This window comes from Cajanus cajan, chromosome 9 (assembly GCF_000230855.2).
Source record: "Cajanus cajan strain Asha chromosome 9, NIPB_CcT2T_4, whole genome shotgun sequence".
NCBI classification, from domain to species: domain Eukaryota; kingdom Viridiplantae; phylum Streptophyta; class Magnoliopsida; order Fabales; family Fabaceae; genus Cajanus; species Cajanus cajan.
Genome location: NC_138525.1, coordinates 4413347 through 4441046, shown reverse-complemented (window position 1 = coordinate 4441046; position 27700 = coordinate 4413347). Strand labels below are relative to the sequence as shown.

Below are 27700 nucleotides of genomic sequence, written 5' to 3'. Positions count from 1 at the left end.
TAGAAAAACCAAACCGATCCACTTTATAAAAAATGGATCAGTTAACCGATCCACTTTTATAAAACGGTTCGGTTCGGTTTGGATCGGTTTTTTCAAAAAACCGATCCATGAACACCCCTAATGGTAATATATGGAGGATCTTGAGTTTGCATGTATGTATTATTGTATGGATTGAGAGGATTCGAAGTTGTTATTTAATTGTTGGATTTTCTCAAATTCATGCACATGTTTGGGCTTGTTCACTTTAAGTGGCCAATGAAATCGCTTAAAACAAGTAAGTGAGGTCTTTCAAGGGTTGTCTTTGACTTGGTCCCTTAGAACACACGTTGTAGAAAATATTACAAGGATAACAAAAAGTTAACATAAATCTTCATGCTTTTAATTATATCTCAATTTTTCTCAACTCAACCACTAAGTTAACTTCAGTAATTTCATCATACAAACTTATTTACTAAAAAAAACTAAAAAAACATAATCTAAATATAAAAAGAATTATTTGTAAATAATTTATGACATTATTTTTGTTTTTTTATTTAATCAAATATAAATTAATAAAAAAATTAATCTTCCTACAGTTTTTTCGTACTTATCTCGTACCAAACAATCTTTACTTTTTCTCAATTTCTCACTTATTCCATTTACTTCCTTCCATTTTTATCTTTGTTACCAAATAAAATGTTAAGTGACGACACAACAAGATTATTGTTTGACTTCAAAAAAAGCACTGTCATGGCTCAACAAGATTCATGATGGTAAACATCCTAATTTATAAATCTCCTATTTGTCTAACAAACTCCAATTTTGCTTTTAAAAAAATTATATTTTTTCTCATAAAAATCTACCGAAGAACATCGATGTTTCCCAAGTATTTAACCCCCCTGAATTTTATATGTTTTGCAAATAGAAACATTTTTTTTACATCATCAAACAAATTTTTTTATTTTAAATTTATCTTAATTAATCCTTAAACTTTATTTTATTTATAAATAAACACATAAATTTTACTTTTGTTGCGATTAATTCTTAGATTTTAACATTGTTGCAAATAGATGCCTTAAATTTTAATTGTATTTTAAATTTATCATTTTAAAAAATAACTATTTATATCAAATTACAAATAAATTATTCATTGATCTTTTTTTTTTTTTTGACAATTCAACTATTCATGTATTAAAATATAATGAAGTATGAATTTAGAAAAAATAAAACAATTAAAAATTATTTTATTTTTTATTTATATTTTTTTACCATAATAATTTATAAAATAATTACTATGGTTTAAAAGAAATAAATATTTGAGACTATATTTTTTTTCTTGCTGTTACTTTAATCAAAATTGGATATATAATACTATTTATAAAAGGATAGATTTTAAAGAATATTTGAAAGAGAATTGAAGTGGAGGTTTTTATTTTTAAGATCTATACTACTTAATGATCAATTAAAATGAAATTAATTTTAAGAAATAATTATGATAAAATTAAAATTAAGAATATGTATCTATGAGAGATAAAGTTTAAGAAGATTATAAATTATTTTCACAAGAAAAAATAGTTCAAAATCAATGTGATTTTATTTTTAATGTAATAATAATTATCATTTTTGTTTCTTTTTAATAGTCATTTAATAATATGCAAACTAAGGAAGTAATAAATTTTGCCATTTTTTATAAAATGATTTTGATATTTTATATTATGTCATTCTTTCATTTTTCTTTGCAATAAATATATATTTATTATTAATGTCAAAATTAATTGAAAGTTAGGTGAGACGTAAGAGTATAATAAATATATAGAAATAATTTTCTACTAACAAAGTCACAATTAAAAAAAAAAACAAGGAGGGTTTTTTTTCCTTCTATTTATATCCATAATATTTTTCTGAAAGTTATTGTATTATATTTCACCACCAAATAAAATTAATGGTAAAATAAATATATATATATATATATATATATATATATATATATATATATATACTTATCTAGTATTACATTTGTTTTTATTTATAAAATCCAACTTAAAATAATTTTTTTTTTATATATATAAGACTTAATTTATATTATTTCATGTATGTATTAACTTTTTTAGACTAAAATACTCGTAATTAAGATATGTTCTCTTAAATTGTTGAAATATAATAATTATAGACATTTTAAGAAGACACTCATTCTAATTGATCAGAAGAAACAACAACATTATTTAGAAGAGAGAATTAATATAGGACATGCACTCTAATACATTAAGAGAAATATGAATATTAATCTGGAGAGAAAAATAGTTTAATGATTATTTAAAAAAAATTATAAAATCATGACAAATTTATTGTTATTAATTATATTATCTATTTTTTTTCATTTGAGTTTTAAAAAAGATAATAAAACATACCTTAACTGTAAAAAGAAATATTTAAATGCATTTTTAGTCCCTGGAGTATAACAATTGTGTGATTTTAGTTTGTTAAATTTTAATTGAATAATTTTAGTCCTTCAAGTATCAAAGTTGTGAAATTTTGGTCCCTCGATTTTTAATTGAACAATTTTAGTCTTTTGGGTATCATAGTTACGCGACTTTCTCTCAAGTATGGTAATTATACAAACTTTTACCTATTTTTCTATGCTTAAATTTTTATCTATTTAAATTACATATATTAATAATTTTAATAATATATATATATATATATATATCATTTAATACATAAATGAGAATTATAATATATAATTTAAATATGTCAAAAATTGTATAGTTGAATACTCAAAGACTAAAATTGTATAATTACAATATTTGAAAGACTAAAATTACTTAATTAAAATTTGAGAAATTAAGGGGGGTGTATTGGTTTAGGATTTCGTAGGATTTTAAAAGACTTTTTTTGAGTAAAAAAGTCCATTGGTATTCAATCAGAATTTTATGTCACTTAAAAACAATCTAGTGGTATTCAATCTGGATTTTCAAGATTTTTTAAATAGTCCATTAAAATCCACTGGTATTCATTTGAGATTTTTTACAACTTAAAAACAATCCATTGGTATTCAAAAATATAAGGATTTTAAAGGATTGTTGTGTGAGAGGGATTTTGAAGGACTTTCTAGTGTTATCTATAAATACCAGATTCATAAAACAATCTCATCCAAACCCAACGAATTTTGAAGGATTGTTTGAAGTGATTTTTCAAGTGTTTCAATAATTTTCAAGTGAGTTTTTCATCTTTTTTTTCTATGCTCCTGTCTTCTCCATTTTTTCTCTACTAATAATATTACACTATTGTTCATTGCTCATATATAATATTGTAGTACGGTTCTCATCCCATTCTCCTATTTTGTGAAACTCTGATATGTAAATGATATGTCATTGACTTGCTCTATTTTTCTGTTCGTTCTCTTTAATTGACTTGCTTTATTTTATTCTATGTAGTTGAATTTGTTCCTTTATATAACAAAAAAAATGCTTGAAATTTTAACTTTTAAGTGGTAATTTTTTTATAACACACGTCAAGAAAAGAAAAAGGTAAAAGATGAAATTGATATCATAATCTATATATATATATATATATATATATATATATATATATATATATATATATATATAAAAGATGAATTTGTTAGGGTTTATGTGAGTAGAATGAGATGAAAATGGATCTTAGTTGGGAGAAGAACCCTCTCAGCATAAAAATTGCGAACTCTTTCATTCCCTTGAATTTGTTACTCTTATCCCTCCTTTTATGACTCAACAATTATTTTATTTTTTTTTACTAAGAATTTTTCTTTTTATTTTTATATTGTGAAATTAAGATTTTTTTTATATTTTTAAAAAATAAAATTAACATAATACATTGCAGTATCTAATTTTTTAGGATTTAGGATTTATGCCTTCATTAGCTTATTTTTTAAAAAATAAAATATTGTTAAAATATTTGTTAGAATAATTTACATTTATAAATATCGTTAAAAATTATCATATAATATATAACTAAAATAATATATATATATATATATATATATATATATATATATATATATTCTCTATATCTAAATACTTCCGTTTATATAAAAAGATTATATATCTAAATATTTTCTCAGTATCGAATATATTGATTTTTTTATATAAAAAATTATCTTTTGTTTCTATATTTTTGTTTTTACATTTTTTTATAATGATTGAGATATTTGATCCATTTGGATAGCCAAGATATATTCGATCTTGTATAATTGGTGTGCTTTTGTTTACGGTGAAACTCGTTTTATGGATTCTTTTTATTCGGACTAGCACGACACACGTTTCAATTTAGGTATGTTTTGTGTTGAGATATTTGAAGTACAACGAGATGGAGCAGAAAGATTTAAAAGCTACTTGTTTTCTAAATATTCATCAATGATTAACAAGTAACAACATTCACGAAAGTAAATCCTTAAATAAACAACATGAACGATATATACATTTGCAATACAGATCATGGTTCACTTGCATAATTAACAGGAATTACAATGCCAGAATGCTAGAACTACGTAATCAAAAGAAATAAGAAGAACGAACTACACTAATACTACTCCTAAAAAGAAAACGGAAAAATGGCCGAGAAGGAATCATACCCAAAAACAATTTCGTGCACGAAAGTCATATGCGTAGGCAGAGAGTGCTTGAGAGTATAGTTTTAGTATGAGTTTTCCGACCTCGTAGAAGGCCAACTTTTGCCTATTTATAGAAATTTTCGAGAACAGTTTTCTTTTGCGTGCATGCGTCGTGGGTGGGTAACTGCTCTCCATATCAGATACGTGCTTATAACTTCCAATAACTGCTTATCCCACGTGTCTTTATCTCTTTGATTTATCTTTTAGTAACCGCTCTGACCTATCTACCTAATTGTTTTGGGCTAGCCTCAGGAAACCTTCATCTATTTTCGAGTAGTCCTTATTTTTATTCGACCATACCTCGAGCACAAACAAATAGGGCTTGTCATACGTTCTCAACATGTGTTTGATTTGACGTTTATATTTCTCTCGAGTAGCACTATCAATCCAACTTTTCGACTCCCATAATTTCGAGCAGCCCTAACAAATGCCCCCCTAGGAATTCAGTTTCGATGAGCATGCTGGATGGGAGGAGAATTGAATTCCTATCAAGATTTTTCTTTGATGCTCTCCAATCTATCTCCTCTATGTCAATGGGTAATCTTTTTGATGAAAACCTATTGACCTATACCCTATTCTGCATTTAATGCATATGGCCGTTTGATGCGACATTGATGGTACTGACGGCGCGTGCTCACGTGACTCCGTAAATTTGTTTCATCATAATGACCGTTTTAGCGGCTGTTACAAATTTCAACTTAAATTTTGAATTAATTTATCCAAACTGTTTCACCTTAGGCCCATCAACACGCTAAAGCTCTATTTTTTACTTTCTCTCAAATCATTTTTACCATTACTTTTCTTCGCGCCTAAGTTTCCCTGCTTCCTTTCTACCTTGCTTCTTGATCTCTTTCTCTGGTGGACTCTGTGTACCTTGTTTTCTTACCTTCCTTCCCAAGTTCTTCGCTTTCGTGCTTCAATGGCTTCTTCTGCTGCATCAACTTCCGCTGCATCAACTTCCGCTGCTATAGCCTCTACCGCCTCTCCTACTGTTGTCTCCGCTTCATCTCCAGTTCTAGCTACTACCACATCTCCTACTATGGCGACTGTCCCTGTAACCACTATGGCCACTGCAACCACTACTCAGGGCACTCCTTTGCTAATGGCCAACGCTCAAGTCTGCAAGGTTAAGGAGGGCGATGACACTTTCGTTCCAATCCCAGGCATGGAGGAGGCCAGTTTGAAGATATTTCAATCCCAAGTACTTCTCCCTTTCTCTTTAGAAAGTGGTTCTATTCACGCTTTTCTTGGTCCTTTCGCCAGTCAGCATAAGAAAAAATTTGGTAATACTCTTTTGCCTGAAGACTCCTCCACCTTACCTTTCATCTATTCCCTAGAGATAGACTTAACACTTTTTGGGGATACTACTAAAATTTTTAGAGCATTCCCTCCTATTAAAGATAGGCATTCATCTTGGCTAACCCGCGTAGAAGCTTTCATGCACTCAGAATGGAAAGAAACTGGTATCTTTGAGTTCATCCAGCTAGCTAAATTCGACCTTCACCTTTTCGACCCCCAGATGCTACTTTCTGCTCTCTTTTTTTTGAATAGAGAAACTCGGGCTTTCGAGTTTCCTTGTGGCTTCATTTGTCCCACCTTGCTCGATATTGCTGCTATAACTGGACTAATGCCTATTGGGGAAAGATTTCACCCTGACGCATTTGAAGAGGAAATTTCGATCAAGGATATTTCGATCTCTTGGGACAAAAAGACCTATTTGGCTTTATTACTGCGCATATAGGGCAACCTGGTACACCTGTTTCACCTTCATAGCACATTGCCTTTTTAATGTATTGGTTGTCAGCATGTGTCTTCTGCACTCCTTCACTCCAAGTCCCAAAATATTATTATGTTTTAGCCCTGATAGACCATGGGCCAAGGGCCCAGTTGTTGAGCTTAGGAGAGCTGAAGATTAAAAGAGTTTTGATGATCACAACAACTTGGGGACAACAAGTGTGCAACAACAACATTGAACACAAAAACAAAGTCAAGGAAGTTCAAGAAAAATGTTGTGAAGTATAGCTATGTAATAGAGTTTAGGAAATAAAGTGTTTTAAATGAATTGTTATATTTGTACTTGTGAGATAACTTAGATTTCTATTATATTAGTTGATGCTTATAAATTTAAAACTGGAATAGTTACACATATTCAAATTTGAGATATATGATTTTCCAACTTCAAGAAACTAAAGAGTAATTTGATTTAAAGAAAACAGATATAAGAAACAGTTGGGATTTGATTTCATCAATCTCCCTCCTATGTATTCCTATTGATTCTTTCTAAAATTTCCATTACTCATTGTTATTGCATTCTCTATTTTCATTCAAACCCAATCCCTTGGCATAAGAAATTCTGGGATATTCAACTCAATGAATGATTCCTCACTTCATTTAGTTCAATATTCCGCATTACGAATCAGAACTTGTTACAACTATTAAGATCAAGACCATCCCTGGCTCTTAAAAATAATAGGTGATTTGACTCAAGTCTAGATCCAGAAAATGTTTTCCAACTAAATTCTAAATCCAAAATCAAAGATAAGTGATCAGTTTATCTAAGCATTAAGAATGGAATACAAATCACTAACAAAGGGTAATAGATCATATATATATATGAATCAAAGAGAAATACATAGGAGTTTGATGACTACATCAATCCCAAACTTAGAGATTAGCTCTCCATATTACAAGAAATCACCAAGTTACAAGTTGAGAGGTAGAAGAAGAAGATCCTTTGAAGATTCGCGTTCCCACGAGCTCCAGAGTACTCTGTTTTTTTTTCTTCCTCTCGTGTCAGTCCCCTTTCTCTCTCTTTCTTTCCTTATATATGAAAACAGAGTAAGCAAGAGAGATATGAATCCGCTCAGCGCCTCGAAACGGCTGAGCGGATTGAGAGTTCTTCACCATGAAGAAACCTGAATTCTTCACCATGAAGGAACCTAGGCGCTGAGCGCCTTTTATTCGCTGAGCGGATAGGAGGCAAAGAGCACCTTCACATTTCTGGATGAAATCCGCTGAGCGGATTGGAAATGGCTGAGCGGATTGGAGGCAGAGAGCATTCCTTTTCTTCCAGGGACCAATTCGCTGAGCGGATATGATCCGCTGAGCGCCTTCATTGTGGAAACTCTCTGTTCTTATTCCGCTGAGCGCCTCAGAATGGCTGAGCCATTCTTCTCCAGGTTTCAACTCCTACAAAATAAGCACAAAATTAGATTAAAGGCTTCCTATTCTATGTGCTAACATTGATCAAGAGTATCTCTTTGATTCCATGCCTATATAAATCAAAATAACATTAATAACAACACAAAAACTATTAGATAAGTGTCTCAAATGAATGTTAAATCAAGCTAATTAGACACTTATCAAACTACCCCCAACTTAGAAATTTGTTTGTCCTCAAACAACAATCTTCGTTGAGAATAATATGACTGACTCATCTTTCCAGTGAATACAAAAGTTTCACCCAACAAATATATCAATACATTTTTCATGATTTCACAGAATACAATGAACTTATTTTTCAAAATCCAGTGAGTGATTGCTACAACAATTGATACCCAATTGATGACAAACATTGTGAACCTCAAGCACACTCAAGGAAAATATCCAATCATCTTCCATTGTTTTCAGCCAAGAGCACTCAAATTTCCTCACTAGTGTATAACTCTCTTAGTATATTGTGCAGATGAGTGTTTCTCTCCTTTCATGCACCAAACAAGCTAAGTCTGATTTGTTACCTGTCTCTCACAAGTCTATTGTTAAGACTAAGCATGAATTACTAAGGACTTAAGAGGGTTGTAACATGGCCTGGCTATCAGAGATTTGGTTTTTCTTTGGGAATCTGATCTGAAAGCCTGTTTGACAAGAGACATTCTCACTCATATGGTTAATCAAATCCTTGCTCTAGCTTGAATTCTCTTGATTCTTTATACCTCATCCCTCTTTGAATGACTTACTGGTTCCTTCTCTTTTGAAATATTGCACAAATTAATGGAATGATAACAAGGAACCTTGATTACAAAATTAACTCAAATTTTTTTTTTTTTTTTTTTTTTTTTTTTTTTTTAGAGATATACATAATAATACACTGTAATAGAGATATACAATCCAGCTTCAACCACATGATCTCTCCATGCAAACTACCCCCAACTTGGTTCAAACCCACTTGTTTCAAAAAAATGTCTCTTACCAACAAGGCTAAGGACAATCATGGTTTTCCATTTTGAGCTTAGGGGTTCTGTTTAAGGTCAGATTTTATGTTCAAGGATTCATGGGTTGGCTATTTTTTTTTTTTTTTTTTTTTTTTTTGGCTACTGGTTAAATTAAACAACTGCCTTAGAAATTTCATGCATAGCATAACTGTGACTAATGAGAGACTCAAACAAAACTGACCGCATGAATTAGTGATGACTCTCCAAGATTGTATTTTAACTGTTTGGCTCACTCACTCACACGGTTTGGTTAAGTGCCCTAACATCAACAACTTTAGAATCATTTCAACTTCACTTGAACAAACTTGAAGCACACAATCAAAGTCAAAATTGTAACCACTTGTGCAACAATGTAACTTCCCAGATTAGAAAATATTGATCATTGAAAACTTGGAATCATAAATTTGCACTTTCTAGAAAAATTTGTCAGTTGAGTTAAACCAAAGCAAGCAACTAATGTATCCAAAATAAAATGCACAATACTGATAATAAATAAAACGAAACAAAATAAACTGCACAAAAACCCTCAGATGTCCTCATCATCATGGTCATCTCCTTCAGCTCCATCTCCTCCTTCTTGCTCCTGCTCATCCTCTCCTCCTTCAAAATGTGGACTGTCCCCAGGCCAATAAAAGTGTTGCTGAAATGCCTCTGGGGATGGCCATTGGAAAGGAGGGCCACCCTGAAACTGGTGCTGATGGGCATGATACATGCTAGTGTTGAGTGACATCAGTGCCAGATGGTTGGCCAGATTCTGCTGCTCTATGTGATGAAAGTGTGCAGCCATGAAGTCCTGAGCAGGTACTTGGGAAGAGGAAGAGCCTTGCCCATGCCTCTGGGGTCGAGGTTGTGAAGCATCTCCATGCTGCTCACTTTTGCAATGTATTTTAATATATGCAGCATTGATGGGAGGTCGGAGAGCTTTATTTAAATTGCCAGGCAAACGAGAACCACTAAATAAACATAGCCCAGTAATTAAACCTGGAAAGCCCAAAGGTCTAGAAACACCTGTTGAAGACGGAGAAGATAGCACGATCTTGTGTATTTCATCTGAAATAATTGTAGGTATATCCACCTCTGTCTTTTGCAAAATAGAATAAAGAAGTGTTGCTCTGGGCATGTTTAGATCAGATATGTGGGTGATGCAGTACACATTACAATATAGGAGATTCTGCCAGATACGTGCAGTGGTAGTCAAGTTCTTCCTAAGGAATGAAACTGGGTTACCTGTGAGTCCCACTGTGTATGTACATCCAGGCAAACATAACAGCTTAGCCATTTTGTCCGCATTAAAAGCATGGGCTTTCTTCAATCGACCAAATTCATCCAAACCATCACCTCCTATAACATCACGACTACCCAAATACTGTTGAATGGCATCCCTAGAATAACTGACCACAGCGCCTCTGACCCAGCTGTTTCTAGTTTGATCAGTCCTCTGGAGCGGGTAAGCATTGGCATAAAACTCCTTGATGATCTCTTCATTATATTTCTTTTCAGGAGTAGCCAATTTGTTCCATTTCCTGCGAGTCAGCTCCCTTTGGAAGTCCATATATTCTCCAGCTTCCAACTCCACCCGTCTTTCAGCAACTATTTGGCGGGGCTCCAACTCAGTATATCGATGCTGCTTAGTTTTGGTCATGAATCTGTTCCTGTCCAAACGGATTGAAGCCACAGGTGAATGGGTAGGCTCCTCAGTGTCAGAATCATGTGGAGGAGGATTTGAAGAAGCAGCCCCCTTCCTCTTTTTACTGGCTGGAATCTCATGAGTGGGTCTTGATTTTCCCATCTGCAATTCATTCAGAACAAGAGCAAACCATAAATGTTAGACAATTTCAGTTAATTCATGCAATAAAAGAACATGAGATTCTGCATTCCATCCGCTCAGCGCCTCTTGTCCGCTGAGCGCTTTAAGCCATCAAGGGTTTCTGACCTCTATCCGCTCAGCGCTTTGGAAGCGCTGAGCGCCTTGCTCCAGAAGTTGAAACTGAACTATCATTTTTAAAACCCATGGCTATGGAACCCACGCCAAAATATACTTAAAACTTAACAATGTATGGCAGTGAAATTCAAACCCTGATTTTGGAATGCAGAGAGTTATGCCCCTAACATATAAGGTACGAACCTTAATGCAGCAATTTCAAACCCTAGACATATGTCTTTAAAAACAAACCATTGGATTACAAAATTTCAAGAACAGAATAATAACCAAATCCTAACTAACATAAATAGGGCAAAGCAGCAGAATGTATTGCATGAATAACAACCAAGGGTTGGCGCAAAAGAAGAATGTATATGAGCATACCTGGGATTTGAGATGATGATTTTGGAAGCACACAAAAGATTAAGGAATCAAAAGAACTTGAGAGCAAGTGAGAATAAAAATAGCAAAAGGGAGGGGGAAAGGCTCTTTCAAACGTTTAGAATAGGAAAGGGCTGAGTGGGTTATGTGTGACCCTTGAGCAGTTGAGGCTTTTAATTCAAATGAAGGCTCAAACCCGTAACTCATCCGCTCAGCGCTTGGGAAGCGCTGAGCGCTTTGGCTCCAGAGAGATCACTAACCCCAGGCGCTGAGCGCCTTAAGTTCGCTGAGCCAATTGGCTCCAGAGAGTTCTAGGGGTTTTCTCCTTCCAGGCGCTGAGCGCATCCCAGGCGCTGAGCGCCTTGCCTCCAGAAACCCCTCCTCATATGAGGCGCTGAGCGCCTCTCAAGCGCTGAGCGCCTGACCTCCAGGGACTCCTTGATTATTGACTGATACAAAGGGCTGAGCCACTCAGAGGGGCTGAGCCACTGAGTCCTGGATCAGAAATTATACAATTCTTATTCTAGCTCAGTTTTGATCCCAAATTCCTTAATATTCTTCCTTTACTCCATCAAAACAAACACACATTGAACATCAAAGAAAATGCATAATCTAACACAATATTCTTGAATTTATTTTAAGCATTAAATTCTAAACTCACTCCCTAAAACATCACACATATGAAATTAAACATGCAATACTAAATAATCAAACCACTTTTAAAAACATAACGTCTGGGTTGCCTCCCAGCAAGCGCTTCTTTATTGTCATTAGCTTGACACTTCTTGAAGTCATGGATCAATGAGATGAGTGACATTGGTGAGTTGCTCAATATCACCACCTAAGTATGGCTTAATTCTTTGGCCATTCACCATCCAAGATCTTCCAGAGTTTGGTTCTTCCAATTCTACTGCCCCATATGGCTTAACTGATTTGATGACAAAAGGGCCTGACCATTTGGACTTGAGTTTTCCAGGGAATAATCTCAACCTGGAATTGAACAATAGCACCTGTTGACCTGGTTGGAAGTTTCTCTGGATAATTTTTCTATCATGATAAGACTTGACCTTGCTTTTATAAATCCGTGATGATTCATAGGCTTGTAACCGCATCTCTTCAAGCTCATGTAACTGGAGCTTTCTCTTTTCACCTGCAGCTTTCGAATCAAAATTCAATGCTTTCAATGCCCAATAGGCCTTATGCTCCAACTCAACTGGAAGATGACAGGCTTTCCCATAGACAAGCTGAAATGGAGAAAGTCCAATTGGAGTTTTGTATGCTGTCCTGTAAGCCCACAATGTGTCATCCAATTTCAAAGACCAATCTTTTCTTGAACTGGCTACAGTCTTTTCTAAAATTTTCTTCAACTCCCTATTGGAAACCTCTGCCTGTCCATTCGTCTGGGGATGGTAAGGTGTAGCTACCTTGTGTCTCACACCATAGTGCTGCAACACATTCTTCAGCTGTGTGTTACAGAAATGAGAACCACCATCACTAATGAGCACTCTCGGTGTTCCAAATCGAGTAAAGATGTTCTTCTTCAAGAACTTGATCACCGTTCGTGCATCAGCCTTCTGAGTTGCTAAAGCTTCCACCCATTTAGAAACATAGTCCACAGCAACCAGAATGTACTCATTGGAATAAGAGGAAGGAAGTGGTCCTACAAAGTCAATTCCCCAGCAGTCAAACACTTCGATTTCAAGAATATTTTGCAATGGTAACTCATGCCTTTTGGAAATTCCACCAGTTCTCTGACATTTATCACAATTCTTGCAATGTTCATGAGAATCTTTAAAGATAGTAGGCCAGTAGAATCCAGACTGGAGAATCTTTGCTGCTGTGCGATCTCCATTGTAGTGACCTCCATAGGGTGAATTGTGACAGTGCCACAAGATATCCTTGACCTCTGTACCTGAAACACACCTTCTTAACAAACCATCAGCACCAATCTTAAATAAATAAGGATCATCCCACACATAATAAGTAGAATCCTTTAAGAATTTCTTTCTTTGCTGCCAATTAAAATCTTCTGGAATGACCCCGGCTGCTTTAAAATTTGCCATATCGGCAAACCAAGGTCGTTCCTGCACCAAGAATAATTTTTCATCTGGAAATTCTTCATGGATTGCACTTTCAAGTATGGTCACCTCATCATTTTCCAATCTGGAAAGGTGGTCTGCAATTTGGTTTTCACAGCCTTTCTTGTCCTTTATCTCTAAATCAAATTCCTGTAACAATAAAATCCATCTTATTAACCTTGGCTTGGAATCAGATTTAGTTAACAAATACTTGATTGCTGCATGGTCAGTAAACACAGTAATTTTTGAGCCAATCAAATAAGAACGAAATTTTTCAAGTGCATACACTATTGCAAGTAATTCTTTTTCTGTGGTTGCATAATTCATTTGAGTTTCATTCAAAACTTTACTCGCATAATGTATGGCATGAAAAATTTTGTTTTTCCTTTGTCCTAGTACAGCACCTACTGCATAATCACTCGCATCACACATTAATTCAAAACCAAAATTCCAATCCGGACTAGTGATTATGGGTGCCGAACACAGTTTTTGTTTCAAAAGTGAGAAAGCAGCCAAGCAATTATCATCAAAATTAAATTTAACATCTTTAACAAGGAGATTGCTAAGCGGTTTGGCGATCTTTGAGAAATCTTGGATGAAACGCCTATAGAATCCAGCATGTCCAAGAAAGCTTCGAATCCCTTTTACATTTGTTGGTGGAGGAAGCTTAGAGATGACTTCCACTTTAGCTGGATCCACCTCGATACCTTTCTCAGAGATCTTGTGGCCAAGCACTATTCCTTCAGTCACCATAAAATGACATTTCTCCCAATTAAGCACCAAATGAGTTTCAACACACCGCCTCAGTACAGTGTTGAGATTCTCTAAACATGTATCAAATGATGCTCCAAACACAGAAAAATCATCCATGAAAATCTCAATACACTTCTCAACAAGATCAGAAAAGATGGCCAACATGCACCTTTGAAATGTGGCTGGTGCGTTACATAATCCAAATGGCATTTTCCTATATGCAAACACACCAAAAGGACATGTAAATGCTGTCTTTTCTTGGTCCTCCGGATCCACTGCTATCTGATTATAACCAGAATAACCATCCAAAAAACAGTAGTATGCCTTACCTGCCAACCTTTCTAACATCTGGTCCATGAAGGGTAATGGGAAATGATCCTTCCTTGTGGCCTGGTTTAGTTTCCGGTAATCAATACACATCCGCCAACCAGTGACTGTCCGTGTAGGGATCAATTCATTCTTATCATTCACCACGACCGTCATACCTCCCTTCTTAGGAACCACCTGAACAGGACTAACCCATGCACTATCGGAGATAGGGTAAATCATGCCAGCTTCAAGCAACTTAATCACCTCTTTTCTGACCACCTCCTTCATTGTTGGATTGAGGCGCCTTTGAGGTTGTGCTACAGGCCTATAATCCTGTTCCATCAGGATCCGGTGCATACAATATGAAGGGCTAATACCTTTCAAATCTGACAGCGTCCAACCGATAGCTCCTTCATTAGCCTTCAGAACTTCAATTAGCTTCTTTTCCTCCTCAACAGATAGGGAACTATTGATTATAACTGGTTTGCCACCATTTGCTTCAAGAAAGACATACTTGAGATGGCTTGGCAATTGCTTCAACTCTAATTTCTGAGGTTGAAACTTTTCCTCCTTGTTTAAATCTTGAACACTTGTTGAACTAGGAGAAATTTCCTTTGCTTTGTCCAGCTCTTCCAAACACTTCTGTATTTCTTTTTCATCCTCCTCATTGATTTCACTGACTGCATTAACCAGTGCTTTCTCTAATGGTGTAGCTACTGAGAATGACTTTTGAGCTTCCATACACAGCTCATCAATCACATCCACTCTGAAGCAGCCTGACTTATCACTTGGATGTTTCATGGCTTCAAATACATTAAAATTCACTTCATCATCCTGAACTCTAACCTTGAGTTTGCCATCATCAACATCAATAATGACCTTGGCTGTCTTCATGAATGGTCGTCCTAAAATAAGAGGAACTTCAGAATCTTCCTCCATATCCATGATAACAAAATCAACTGGGAACCAAAACTTATCAACTTTCACCAAGAGGTCTTCAACAATACCATGAGGATACTTAATGGATCTATCAGCCAGCTGCAGGGTCATCCTGGTAGGTCTCACCTCTACTTGGCCTATCCTCTGTAACATAGACAAAGGCATCAGATTGATACTGGCTCCTAAGTCCAACAATGCCTTCCCCACAGAAACATTGCCAATAGTGACTGGCAAGGTAAAACTCCCTGGATCTCTAGACTTTTGTGGAAGTGACTTCTGAATTATAGCACTGCAACCTGCCTCTAGCTCCACTGTTCCATCTTCACTCAACTTCCTCTTTTTTGTCAGAAGCTCTTTCATAAACCTTGCATAAGATGGCATCTGTTCCAAGGCCTCTGCAAAAGGTATGTTGATCTGTAACCGCTTGATTATATCAAGGAACCTTGCAAATTGTCGTTCCTTGTCTTTCTTTGACGGAGCATGTGGGTAAGGTAAATTCTTCACAGGAGGAGGCCTAACAACTTCTTTCCCTTTCTTCTTACTCTCCTCCTTCACCTCTCCATCTCTACTCTCATTTTTTTGGCTTTCTATTTTATTTTTTTCATTTTTGTCAGCCTCATTATTCAACTCCACTCCTTTCTCACTTTCTAACTCAACTCCATTCTTTTTTTCTTCTTCTCCACCATTATTGTCTCTCAAATTATCACCAATCCCTTTTCCTATCACAGTGCCTCTCCTAGTTGTAATTGACTGACAATGCTCTTTAGGATTGACTTGTGTATTTGCTGAAAAATTTTTGCTTTGTTGATCTGCCAATTGCTTGGCTAGCTGCCCCACTTGAACCTCCAGGTTTCTGATAGACGCTTCAGTGTTTTTCTGGTTAGTTGTGGAAACCTGCATAAATTGTGTAAGAGCATCCTCCATTTTTGACAACCTATCTGGCTGATAAGAAGACTGATTTTGATATGGCTTTTGTGGAGGCTGCCTTTGTGATGGTCCTGCTTCTTGTTTCCACCCAGAGTACTGATTTTGATTATTTCTCCAGCCTTGATTCTGATTATAGTTACCAGAGAAATTCCCTTGCCTTCCTGGATTGTTCATATAATTAACTTCCTCCTCCTGTTCTAATTCAGATATAGAACATTGCCCATTTGGATGATCACCTGCACAAAAATCACATCTCATTACTTGTTGAGAGCGTGAAGATGATCCTACTTGAAGTTTGGACATCTGTTTCCTTATCTCTTCCATCTGCTGAGAAAGAAGCTTATTCTGAGCCAGAATTGCATTTTGAGTATCCAATTCTAGAATTCCCCGTTTGGAAGGCTGGCTCCTGTCATGGTGAGCTTGGTAATCACTGGCTGCCAAAGCATCAATAATAGTGATTGCTTCCTCAGAATCTTTCATCATCATAGAACCACCTGCAGAAGCATCCAATAACATCTTTGTTTGAGGCCTTAACCCATTACAGAACATGTTGAGTTGTGCAACATCATCAAACCCATGATTTGGGCATTTCCTCAGCAAGGATTTATATCTCTCCCAGGCCTCACACAAAGGTTCATCAGCGCCTTGAGAAAATGTTGCAATTGCTGATTTGGCACTTATATATCTAGAAGGAGGAAAGAATCTAGCTAAGAACTTCCTTTCTACGTCCTCCCATCTAGTTAGGCTCTGATTTGGATGAGCCTGCAACCATGTCTTCGCTTTTCCTGTCAAAGAGAAGGGAAATAATCTCAAGTAGACTGCTTCTTCATCTTCTCCAGGAATGCCCATAGTGCCAATAAGCTCATAGAAAGTTGACAGATGTGTGTAGGGATCTTCATGGTCCATCCCTGCAAATTGATTGGCAGTGATGAGAGATAATAATGCTGGTTTCATCTCCACCCCCTTAGCTGGTCTAGCTATACTGGAAAAGTGCCTAGGACCCAATTGATGATTGTATTCTCCAAGGAGTCTCCTTGGCTGATGATGAGGTCCATGACCACCTGGTCCTTCTTCAGCCATTGATTCAGAATTAAAGTGTTGAGCTGAAACTGAAGTGGAAGTACCCTCCTGTTCCCGTCTCTCCTGTTCAAGCTTCCTTTGTCGCCTTCTTCTGCTATTATTTTTCCTAGCTGTTTTCTCAATCTCTGGATCAAATAACAGCTGCTCAGCAGGAATTTTTCCTCGCATACAAAGACTGACTTAAACAGAAAAGTTAGAACAACAGGTAAAGAATATATTCAACAAAATGAAAACTAAACAATATATACAATAAGCTCCAACTAGTACATAATAATACACTGTAATAGAGATATACAATCCAGCTTCAACCACATGATCTCTCCATGCAAACTACCCCCAACTTGGTTCAAACCCACTTGTTTCAAAAAAATGTCTCTTACCAACAAGGCTAAGGACAATCATGGTTTTCCATTTTGAGCTTAGGGGTTCTGTTTAAGGTCAGATTTTATGTTCAAGGATTCATGGGTTGGCTATTTTTTTTTTTTTTTTTTTTTTTTTTTTTTGGCTACTGGTTAAATTAAACAACTGCCTTAGAAATTTCATGCATAGCATAACTGTGACTAATGAGAGACTCAAACAAAACTGACCGCATGAATTAGTGATGACTCTCCAAGATTGTATTTTAACTGTTTGGCTCACTCACTCACACGGTTTGGTTAAGTGCCCTAACATCAACAACTTTAGAATCATTTCAACTTCACTTGAACAAACTTGAAGCACACAATCAAAGTCAAAATTGTAACCACTTGTGCAACAATGTAACTTCCCAGATTAGAAAATATTGATCATTGAAAACTTGAAATCATAAATTTGCACTTTCTAGAAAAATTTGTCAGTTGAGTTAAACCAAAGCAAGCAACTAATGTATCCAAAATAAAATGCACAATACTGATAATAAATAAAACGAAACAAAATAAACTGCACAAAAACCCTCAGATGTCCTCATCATCATGGTCATCTCCTTCAGCTCCATCTCCTCCTTCTTGCTCCTGCTCATCCTCTCCTCCTTCAAAATGTGGACTGTCCCCAGGCCAATAAAAGTGTTGCTGAAATGCCTCTGGGGATGGCCATTGGAAAGGAGGGCCACCCTGAAACTGGTGCTGATGGGCATGATACATGCTAGTGTTGAGTGACATCAGTGCCAGATGGTTGGCCAGATTCTGCTGCTCTATGTGATGAAAGTGTGCAGCCATGAAGTCCTGAGCAGGTACTTGGGAAGAGGAAGAGCCTTGCCCATGCCTCTGGGGTCGAGGTTGTGAAGCATCTCCATGCTGCTCACTTTTGCAATGTATTTTAATATATGCAGCATTGATGGGAGGTCGGAGAGCTTTATTTAAATTGCCAGGCAAACGAGAACCACTAAATAAACATAGCCCAGTAATTAAACCTGGAAAGCCCAAAGGTCTAGAAACACCTGTTGAAGACGGAGAAGATAGCACGATCTTGTGTATTTCATCTGAAATAATTGTAGGTATATCCACCTCTGTCTTTTGCAAAATAGAATAAAGAAGTGTTGCTCTGGGCATGTTTAGATCAGATATGTGGGTGATGCAGTACACATTACAATATAGGAGATTCTGCCAGATACGTGCAGTGGTAGTCAAGTTCTTCCTAAGGAATGAAACTGGGTTACCTGTGAGTCCCACTGTGTATGTACATCCAGGCAAACATAACAGCTTAGCCATTTTGTCCGCATTAAAAGCATGGGCTTTCTTCAATCGACCAAATTCATCCAAACCATCACCTCCTATAACATCACGACTACCCAAATACTGTTGAATGGCATCCCTAGAATAACTGACCACAGCGCCTCTGACCCAGCTGTTTCTAGTTTGATCAGTCCTCTGGAGCGGGTAAGCATTGGCATAAAACTCCTTGATGATCTCTTCATTATATTTCTTTTCAGGAGTAGCCAATTTGTTCCATTTCCTGCGAGTCAGCTCCCTTTGGAAGTCCATATATTCTCCAGCTTCCAACTCCACCCGTCTTTCAGCAACTATTTGGCGGGGCTCCAACTCAGTATATCGATGCTGCTTAGTTTTGGTCATGAATCTGTTCCTGTCCAAACGGATTGAAGCCACAGGTGAATGGGTAGGCTCCTCAGTGTCAGAATCATGTGGAGGAGGATTTGAAGAAGCAGCCCCCTTCCTCTTTTTACTGGCTGGAATCTCATGAGTGGGTATTGATTTTCCCATCTGCAATTCATTCAGAACAAGAGCAAACCATAAATGTTAGACAATTTCAGTTAATTCATGCAATAAAAGAACATGAGATTCTGCATTCCATCCGCTCAGCGCCTCTTGTCCGCTGAGCGCTTTAAGCCATCAAGGGTTTCTGACCTCTATCCGCTCAGCGCTTTGGAAGCGCTGAGCGCCTTGCTCCAGAAGTTGAAACTGAACTATCATTTTTAAAACCCATGGCTATGGAACCCACGCCAAAATATACTTAAAACTTAACAATGTATGGCAGTGAAATTCAAACCCTGATTTTGGAATGCAGAGAGTTATGCCCCTAACATATAAGGTACGAACCTTAATGCAGCAATTTCAAACCCTAGACATATGTCTTTAAAAACAAACCATTGGATTACAAAATTTCAAGAACAGAATAATAACCAAATCCTAACTAACATAAATAGGGCAAAGCAGCAGAATGTATTGCATGAATAACAACCAAGGGTTGGCGCAAAAGAAGAATGTATATGAGCATACCTGGGATTTGAGATGATGATTTTGGAAGCACACAAAAGATTAAGGAATCAGAAGAACTTGAGAGCAAGTGAGAATAAAAATAGCAAAAGGGAGGGGGAAAGGCTCTTTCAAACGTTTAGAATAGGAAAGGGCTGAGTGGGTTATGTGTGACCCTTGAGCAGTTGAGGCTTTTAATTCAAATGAAGGCTCAAACCCGTAACTCATCCGCTCAGCGCTTGGGAAGCGCTGAGCGCTTTGGCTCCAGAGAGATCACTAACCCCAGGCGCTGAGCGCCTTAAGTTCGCTGAGCCAATTGGCTCCAGAGAGTTCTAGGGGTTTTCTCCTTCCAGGCGCTGAGCGCATCCCAGGCGCTGAGCGCCTTGCCTCCAGAAACCCCTCCTCATATGAGGCGCTGAGCGCCTCTCAAGCGCTGAGCGCCTGACCTCCAGGGACTCCTTGATTATTGACTGATACAAAGGGCTGAGCCACTCAGAGGGGCTGAGCCACTGAGTCCTGGATCAGAAATTATACAATTCTTATTCTAGCTCAGTTTTGATCCCAAATTCCTTAATATTCTTCCTTTACTCCATCAAAACAAACACACATTGAACATCAAAGAAAATGCATAATCTAACACAATATTCTTGAATTTATTTTAAGCATTAAATTCTAAACTCACTCCCTAAAACATCACACATATGAAATTAAACATGCAATACTAAATAATCAAACCACTTTTAAAAACATAACGTCTGGGTTGCCTCCCAGCAAGCGCTTCTTTATTGTCATTAGCTTGACACTTCTTGAAGTCATGGATCAATGAGATGAGTGACATTGGTGAGTTGCTCAATATCACCACCTAAGTATGGCTTAATTCTTTGGCCATTCACCATCCAAGATCTTCCAGAGTTTGGTTCTTCCAATTCTACTGCCCCATATGGCTTAACTGATTTGATGACAAAAGGGCCTGACCATTTGGACTTGAGTTTTCCAGGGAATAATCTCAACCTGGAATTGAACAATAGCACCTGTTGACCTGGTTGGAAGTTTCTCTGGATAATTTTTCTATCATGATAAGACTTGACCTTGCTTTTATAAATCCGTGATGATTCATAGGCTTGTAACCGCATCTCTTCAAGCTCATGTAACTGGAGCTTTCTCTTTTCACCTGCAGCTTTCGAATCAAAATTCAATGCTTTCAATGCCCAATAGGCCTTATGCTCCAACTCAACTGGAAGATGACAGGCTTTCCCATAGACAAGCTGAAATGGAGAAAGTCCAATTGGAGTTTTGTATGCTGTCCTGTAAGCCCACAATGTGTCATCCAATTTCAAAGACCAATCTTTTCTTGAACTGGCTACAGTCTTTTCTAAAATTTTCTTCAACTCCCTATTGGAAACCTCTGCCTGTCCATTCGTCTGGGGATGGTAAGGTGTAGCTACCTTGTGTCTCACACCATAGTGCTGCAACACATTCTTCAGCTGTGTGTTACAGAAATGAGAACCACCATCACTAATGAGCACTCTCGGTGTTCCAAATCGAGTAAAGATGTTCTTCTTCAAGAACTTGATCACCGTTCGTGCATCAGCCTTCTGAGTTGCTAAAGCTTCCACCCATTTAGAAACATAGTCCACAGCAACCAGAATGTACTCATTGGAATAAGAGGAAGGAAGTGGTCCTACAAAGTCAATTCCCCAGCAGTCAAACACTTCGATTTCAAGAATATTTTGCAATGGTAACTCATGCCTTTTGGAAATTCCACCAGTTCTCTGACATTTATCACAATTCTTGCAATGTTCATGAGAATCTTTAAAGATAGTAGGCCAGTAGAATCCAGACTGGAGAATCTTTGCTGCTGTGCGATCTCCATTGTAGTGACCTCCATAGGGTGAATTGTGACAGTGCCACAAGATATCCTTGACCTCTGTACCTGAAACACACCTTCTTAACAAACCATCAGCACCAATCTTAAATAAATAAGGATCATCCCACACATAATAAGTAGAATCCTTTAAGAATTTCTTTCTTTGCTGCCAATTAAAATCTTCTGGAATGACCCCGGCTGCTTTAAAATTTGCCATATCGGCAAACCAAGGTCGTTCCTGCACCAAGAATAATTTTTCATCTGGAAATTCTTCATGGATTGCACTTTCAAGTATGGTCACCTCATCATTTTCCAATCTGGAAAGGTGGTCTGCAATTTGGTTTTCACAGCCTTTCTTGTCCTTTATCTCTAAATCAAATTCCTGTAACAATAAAATCCATCTTATTAACCTTGGCTTGGAATCAGATTTAGTTAACAAATACTTGATTGCTGCATGGTCAGTAAACACAGTAATTTTTGAGCCAATCAAATAAGAACGAAATTTTTCAAGTGCATACACTATTGCAAGTAATTCTTTTTCTGTGGTTGCATAATTCATTTGAGTTTCATTCAAAACTTTACTCGCATAATGTATGGCATGAAAAATTTTGTTTTTCCTTTGTCCTAGTACAGCACCTACTGCATAATCACTCGCATCACACATTAATTCAAAACCAAAATTCCAATCCGGACTAGTGATTATGGGTGCCGAACACAGTTTTTGTTTCAAAAGTGAGAAAGCAGCCAAGCAATTATCATCAAAATTAAATTTAACATCTTTAACAAGGAGATTGCTAAGCGGTTTGGCGATCTTTGAGAAATCTTGGATGAAACGCCTATAGAATCCAGCATGTCCAAGAAAGCTTCGAATCCCTTTTACATTTGTTGGTGGAGGAAGCTTAGAGATGACTTCCACTTTAGCTGGATCCACCTCGATACCTTTCTCAGAGATCTTGTGGCCAAGCACTATTCCTTCAGTCACCATAAAATGACATTTCTCCCAATTAAGCACCAAATGAGTTTCAACACACCGCCTCAGTACAGTGTTGAGATTCTCTAAACATGTATCAAATGATGCTCCAAACACAGAAAAATCATCCATGAAAATCTCAATACACTTCTCAACAAGATCAGAAAAGATGGCCAACATGCACCTTTGAAATGTGGCTGGTGCGTTACATAATCCAAATGGCATTTTCCTATATGCAAACACACCAAAAGGACATGTAAATGCTGTCTTTTCTTGGTCCTCCGGATCCACTGCTATCTGATTATAACCAGAATAACCATCCAAAAAACAGTAGTATGCCTTACCTGCCAACCTTTCTAACATCTGGTCCATGAAGGGTAATGGGAAATGATCCTTCCTTGTGGCCTGGTTTAGTTTCCGGTAATCAATACACATCCGCCAACCAGTGACTGTCCGTGTAGGGATCAATTCATTCTTATCATTCACCACGACCGTCATACCTCCCTTCTTAGGAACCACCTGAACAGGACTAACCCATGCACTATCGGAGATAGGGTAAATCATGCCAGCTTCAAGCAACTTAATCACCTCTTTTCTGACCACCTCCTTCATTGTTGGATTGAGGCGCCTTTGAGGTTGTGCTACAGGCCTATAATCCTGTTCCATCAGGATCCGGTGCATACAATATGAAGGGCTAATACCTTTCAAATCTGACAGCGTCCAACCGATAGCTCCTTCATTAGCCTTCAGAACTTCAATTAGCTTCTTTTCCTCCTCAACAGATAGGGAACTATTGATTATAACTGGTTTGCCACCATTTGCTTCAAGAAAGACATACTTGAGATGGCTTGGCAATTGCTTCAACTCTAATTTCTGAGGTTGAAACTTTTCCTCCTTGTTTAAATCTTGAACACTTGTTGAACTAGGAGAAATTTCCTTTGCTTTGTCCAGCTCTTCCAAACACTTCTGTATTTCTTTTTCATCCTCCTCATTGATTTCACTGACTGCATTAACCAGTGCTTTCTCTAATGGTGTAGCTACTGAGAATGACTTTTGAGCTTCCATACACAGCTCATCAATCACATCCACTCTGAAGCAGCCTGACTTATCACTTGGATGTTTCATGGCTTCAAATACATTAAAATTCACTTCATCATCCTGAACTCTAACCTTGAGTTTGCCATCATCAACATCAATAATGACCTTGGCTGTCTTCATGAATGGTCGTCCTAAAATAAGAGGAACTTCAGAATCTTCCTCCATATCCATGATAACAAAATCAACTGGGAACCAAAACTTATCAACTTTCACCAAGAGGTCTTCAACAATACCATGAGGATACTTAATGGATCTATCAGCCAGCTGCAGGGTCATCCTGGTAGGTCTCACCTCTACTTGGCCTATCCTCTGTAACATAGACAAAGGCATCAGATTGATACTGGCTCCTAAGTCCAACAATGCCTTCCCCACAGAAACATTGCCAATAGTGACTGGCAAGGTAAAACTCCCTGGATCTCTAGACTTTTGTGGAAGTGACTTCTGAATTATAGCACTGCAACCTGCCTCTAGCTCCACTGTTCCATCTTCACTCAACTTCCTCTTTTTTGTCAGAAGCTCTTTCATAAACCTTGCATAAGATGGCATCTGTTCCAAGGCCTCTGCAAAAGGTATGTTGATCTGTAACCGCTTGATTATATCAAGGAACCTTGCAAATTGTCGTTCCTTGTCTTTCTTTGACGGAGCATGTGGGTAAGGTAAATTCTTCACAGGAGGAGGCCTAACAACTTCTTTCCCTTTCTTCTTACTCTCCTCCTTCACCTCTCCATCTCTACTCTCATTTTTTTGGCTTTCTATTTTATTTTTTTCATTTTTGTCAGCCTCATTATTCAACTCCACTCCTTTCTCACTTTCTAACTTGTAGACCCCTAAAATTGTCCGGGTCGGAAATAAAGCTTGAAGACTCTCGAAGACTGAAGGATAATCAGCCAGAAGGACTCCTCGAAGGCCCTAGGAGGGTTCTCTGTAGGTCCAGAGGTCTTAGAATAGCTCAAAATAAAGAAGTGGAGGGAAAAAGCCCAATACGGCCGTACTGAACTTAATACGGCCGTATTGAAGCTTCAATACGGCCATACTGAAGTCAGTACGATCGTATTGACACTTCAATACAACCGCAGCGAACTCAATACGGGCGTATTGAAATTTCTGAACTTCAATACGACCGTATTGAACTTCAATACGACCGTATTGAAGTTCAAAAATTTCAATACGGCCGTATTGCCCCTGTAGGCCGTATTGCGCCTATTCCCTATAAATATGACGACAATTGGACGTCATTCCACACTTTTTTTTTCACTCAGTTTTGACTCCCTCCTTGAGTATTCTGGGGTTTTTGAGCAGTGTTCTGCCCTAGAAATCTCTCTGGGAGTCGATCCGACGAAGTTCTGGAATTCCGAGCACTTAGCTTGGAGATTCGAACCTAGTCGAAGGGAAATCCTCCGGATTTCCATAGTCAAAATTTTATAGGAGAGCGAGGAGTGGGCTTGTAGAGCGAGGGAACGCCAAAACGCTTCCCAGTTCTTTGCAATATATAAAAGCACGCTTCAAGAGGTTTCCTTTCAATCCTTCCTTTTACTGCTTTCTGTGTGCATATTTAAATTGTCATCATGTAGATAGTTAATTTATAATCGCTTATAATAAATAGGGGTAATTTAGTAATTTTACGCTGTTATTTTAGAAAATAATCTGTCATAGGGAACCCGAAAGGGGCGCTGTGGGGTGCTAACACCTTCCCCACGCGTAACCGACTCCCTTACCCAACTCTGGTTGTAGTGGCCAAAGTTGATTTTTAAATCAATTGCCTTATCCCTTTTTCCAATGTTTTGAGTAAAACATTGGTGGCGACTCCACGAACCCTCCTTTTACGAAAACCACTAATCCATGGAGGGTCCCGCTTGGGATTAATATGGATTGGTGAGCCTTTTAATAAAATTGCTCGCTTGACGAGGTCTCAGTTTGAGAATAAGTCATTCTAGCAATCCACATTTTTAAAACAAATAAAACGAGTCCAACCATCCTTCGCGAATGCCGAAAGCCCATTTCGGGCCGGTGGCGACAGATGGCGACTCCACTGGGGAAGCTTCGAGAGTCAGTCCCATTTAGTGACAGACTATTTTTAACAAATAATAGTTAAAATTACTTTATTACCCCTTGCTTGTATAAAAACATGATTTATTATATGGCTTTAAATAACTGTTGTATGTTTAAATTCCGCAATTGTTTGAAATACAAACTGTACACAAACCTTTGCACACAACAGTTCCCTCTATACCCGGGGGCATGAGTGATTAACCATAGGGAGTGGATGTTAGTACGGCCGGTTGTCGAATGGGTCTATAGGTGCCCGTAGACCGTTGTCGGAAAACATCACTCAAGGTGATAACCATGAACTTGAGTCCGACGGTGCGTTGGAACTTTCCATCGACCTACGATAAGAGGAATTGGGTCCCTATAATGGGGGCACCTTGGGGGCCTCAGACCGGTGAGAACAGTTAGATCCACCTTGAATATGCACTTTTCTGCAGGAGACCCCTACCTCGTGATTCGCTCGTGACTGTTCGTGGATGAGTGAATTGTTTGTGCATTGATTATGTGACATTGTATGAGCATACATTGCATTATTTAAACATACAACATTCCTTTTTTAAAAAAAAAAAAAAAAAAAAAAAAAAAAAAAATAAGAATAAATGGGGATAAGAATCTTCCATTGCATGGTGTTAACATCTACCTTCATTGCATTCATATAGGTAGTTTTCCTTTTCACCCAAAAAATACAAAAAAGATACAAAATATTCAAAAGAAAAATATGTATTTACCCAAACCAAGCAATATCATGCATCATCTTAGGAAAATCCTAAAAACATGATAATGCTTAGTTCAATAAACACAATGCATGCATATTCAACATCATCATCTCATGCATATAGATCATGGAGGGATCTAGGAATCATTCATTTCATACATCCCTCCTAGTAATTCAGTAATAAACATAAATAAAAAGAAAGGATTAAATCGATGCGTATGTTCAAAAATGGATCGCACGCCGTTCGTCATCAAGTGTAAGCCAACAACCGCGCCAAGCGAGCGCACATCAACTCCGTTGTTGGTAATCAAGACGAATAAAGGGGAAGGTCCGACACCATTAAGGATCACCGCTCCAAGACCTTTCCCTTACGAATCAAATAAGGCTGTGCCGTGGATATACGACATCCACTCTTCTGCCGACAGCGATATCTCCAACATCGCTGGACTTGGGGGCATGACTAGGAGTGGCAGGATCTACACTCCCGATGATCTTCATGATAAAGCTCCCAAGAATAAAGAAAAAGAAAAGAAGAAAAAACTGAGGAAAATAAGGAATCCGAGGAGGAGACAGACAAACTGTTAAAATATATCCGACAGAGCGAGTACTCCATCATGGATCAACTTCATAAGACGCCAGCAAAGATTACTCTGTTGTCGTTGATCCTATGCTCCGAACCGCATCGGCAAGCTCTGTTGAAAGTCTTGAACGAGGCATACGTGTCGCACACTATCTCCCAAGACAAGTTTGAGGGGATTGTTAGTCACATCACGGCTAATGATCACCTCACCTTCATCGATGAAGAAATCCCCGCCGAGGGATCAAACCACAACAAGCCCTTGCACATCTCTGTAAAGTGCAAGGAGTATCACATCGCGAAAGTCTTGGTAGATAATGGATCTTCCTTGAATGTGATGCCAAAAAGAACGCTCAAGCAATTGGCAATCAAGGGAGTCCAAATGCGCCCGAGCAACATGATCGTTCGAGCCTTCGATGGTTCTAAAAGAGAAGTGGTGGGAGAGATCAATCTTCCAATCCAAATCGGACCCACTATCTTTAATGTCGAATTCCAAGTGATGGACATTACTCCC

The 27700-nt window shown here is 37.5% G+C and overlaps 1 protein-coding gene across 1 annotated transcript; it reads right to left on the bottom strand.

The window, feature by feature from the left end:
- Positions 1-11806: 11806 nt before the first annotated feature.
- Positions 11807-17404, bottom strand: LOC145951792 (uncharacterized). Its single transcript, XM_083063844.1, has one exon. It carries the CDS (start codon positions 17392-17394, stop codon positions 11932-11934), a length of 5463 nt encoding a protein of 1820 aa, XP_082919970.1. The 5' UTR covers positions 17395-17404; the 3' UTR covers positions 11807-11931.
- Positions 17405-27700: the final 10296 nt, after the last annotated feature.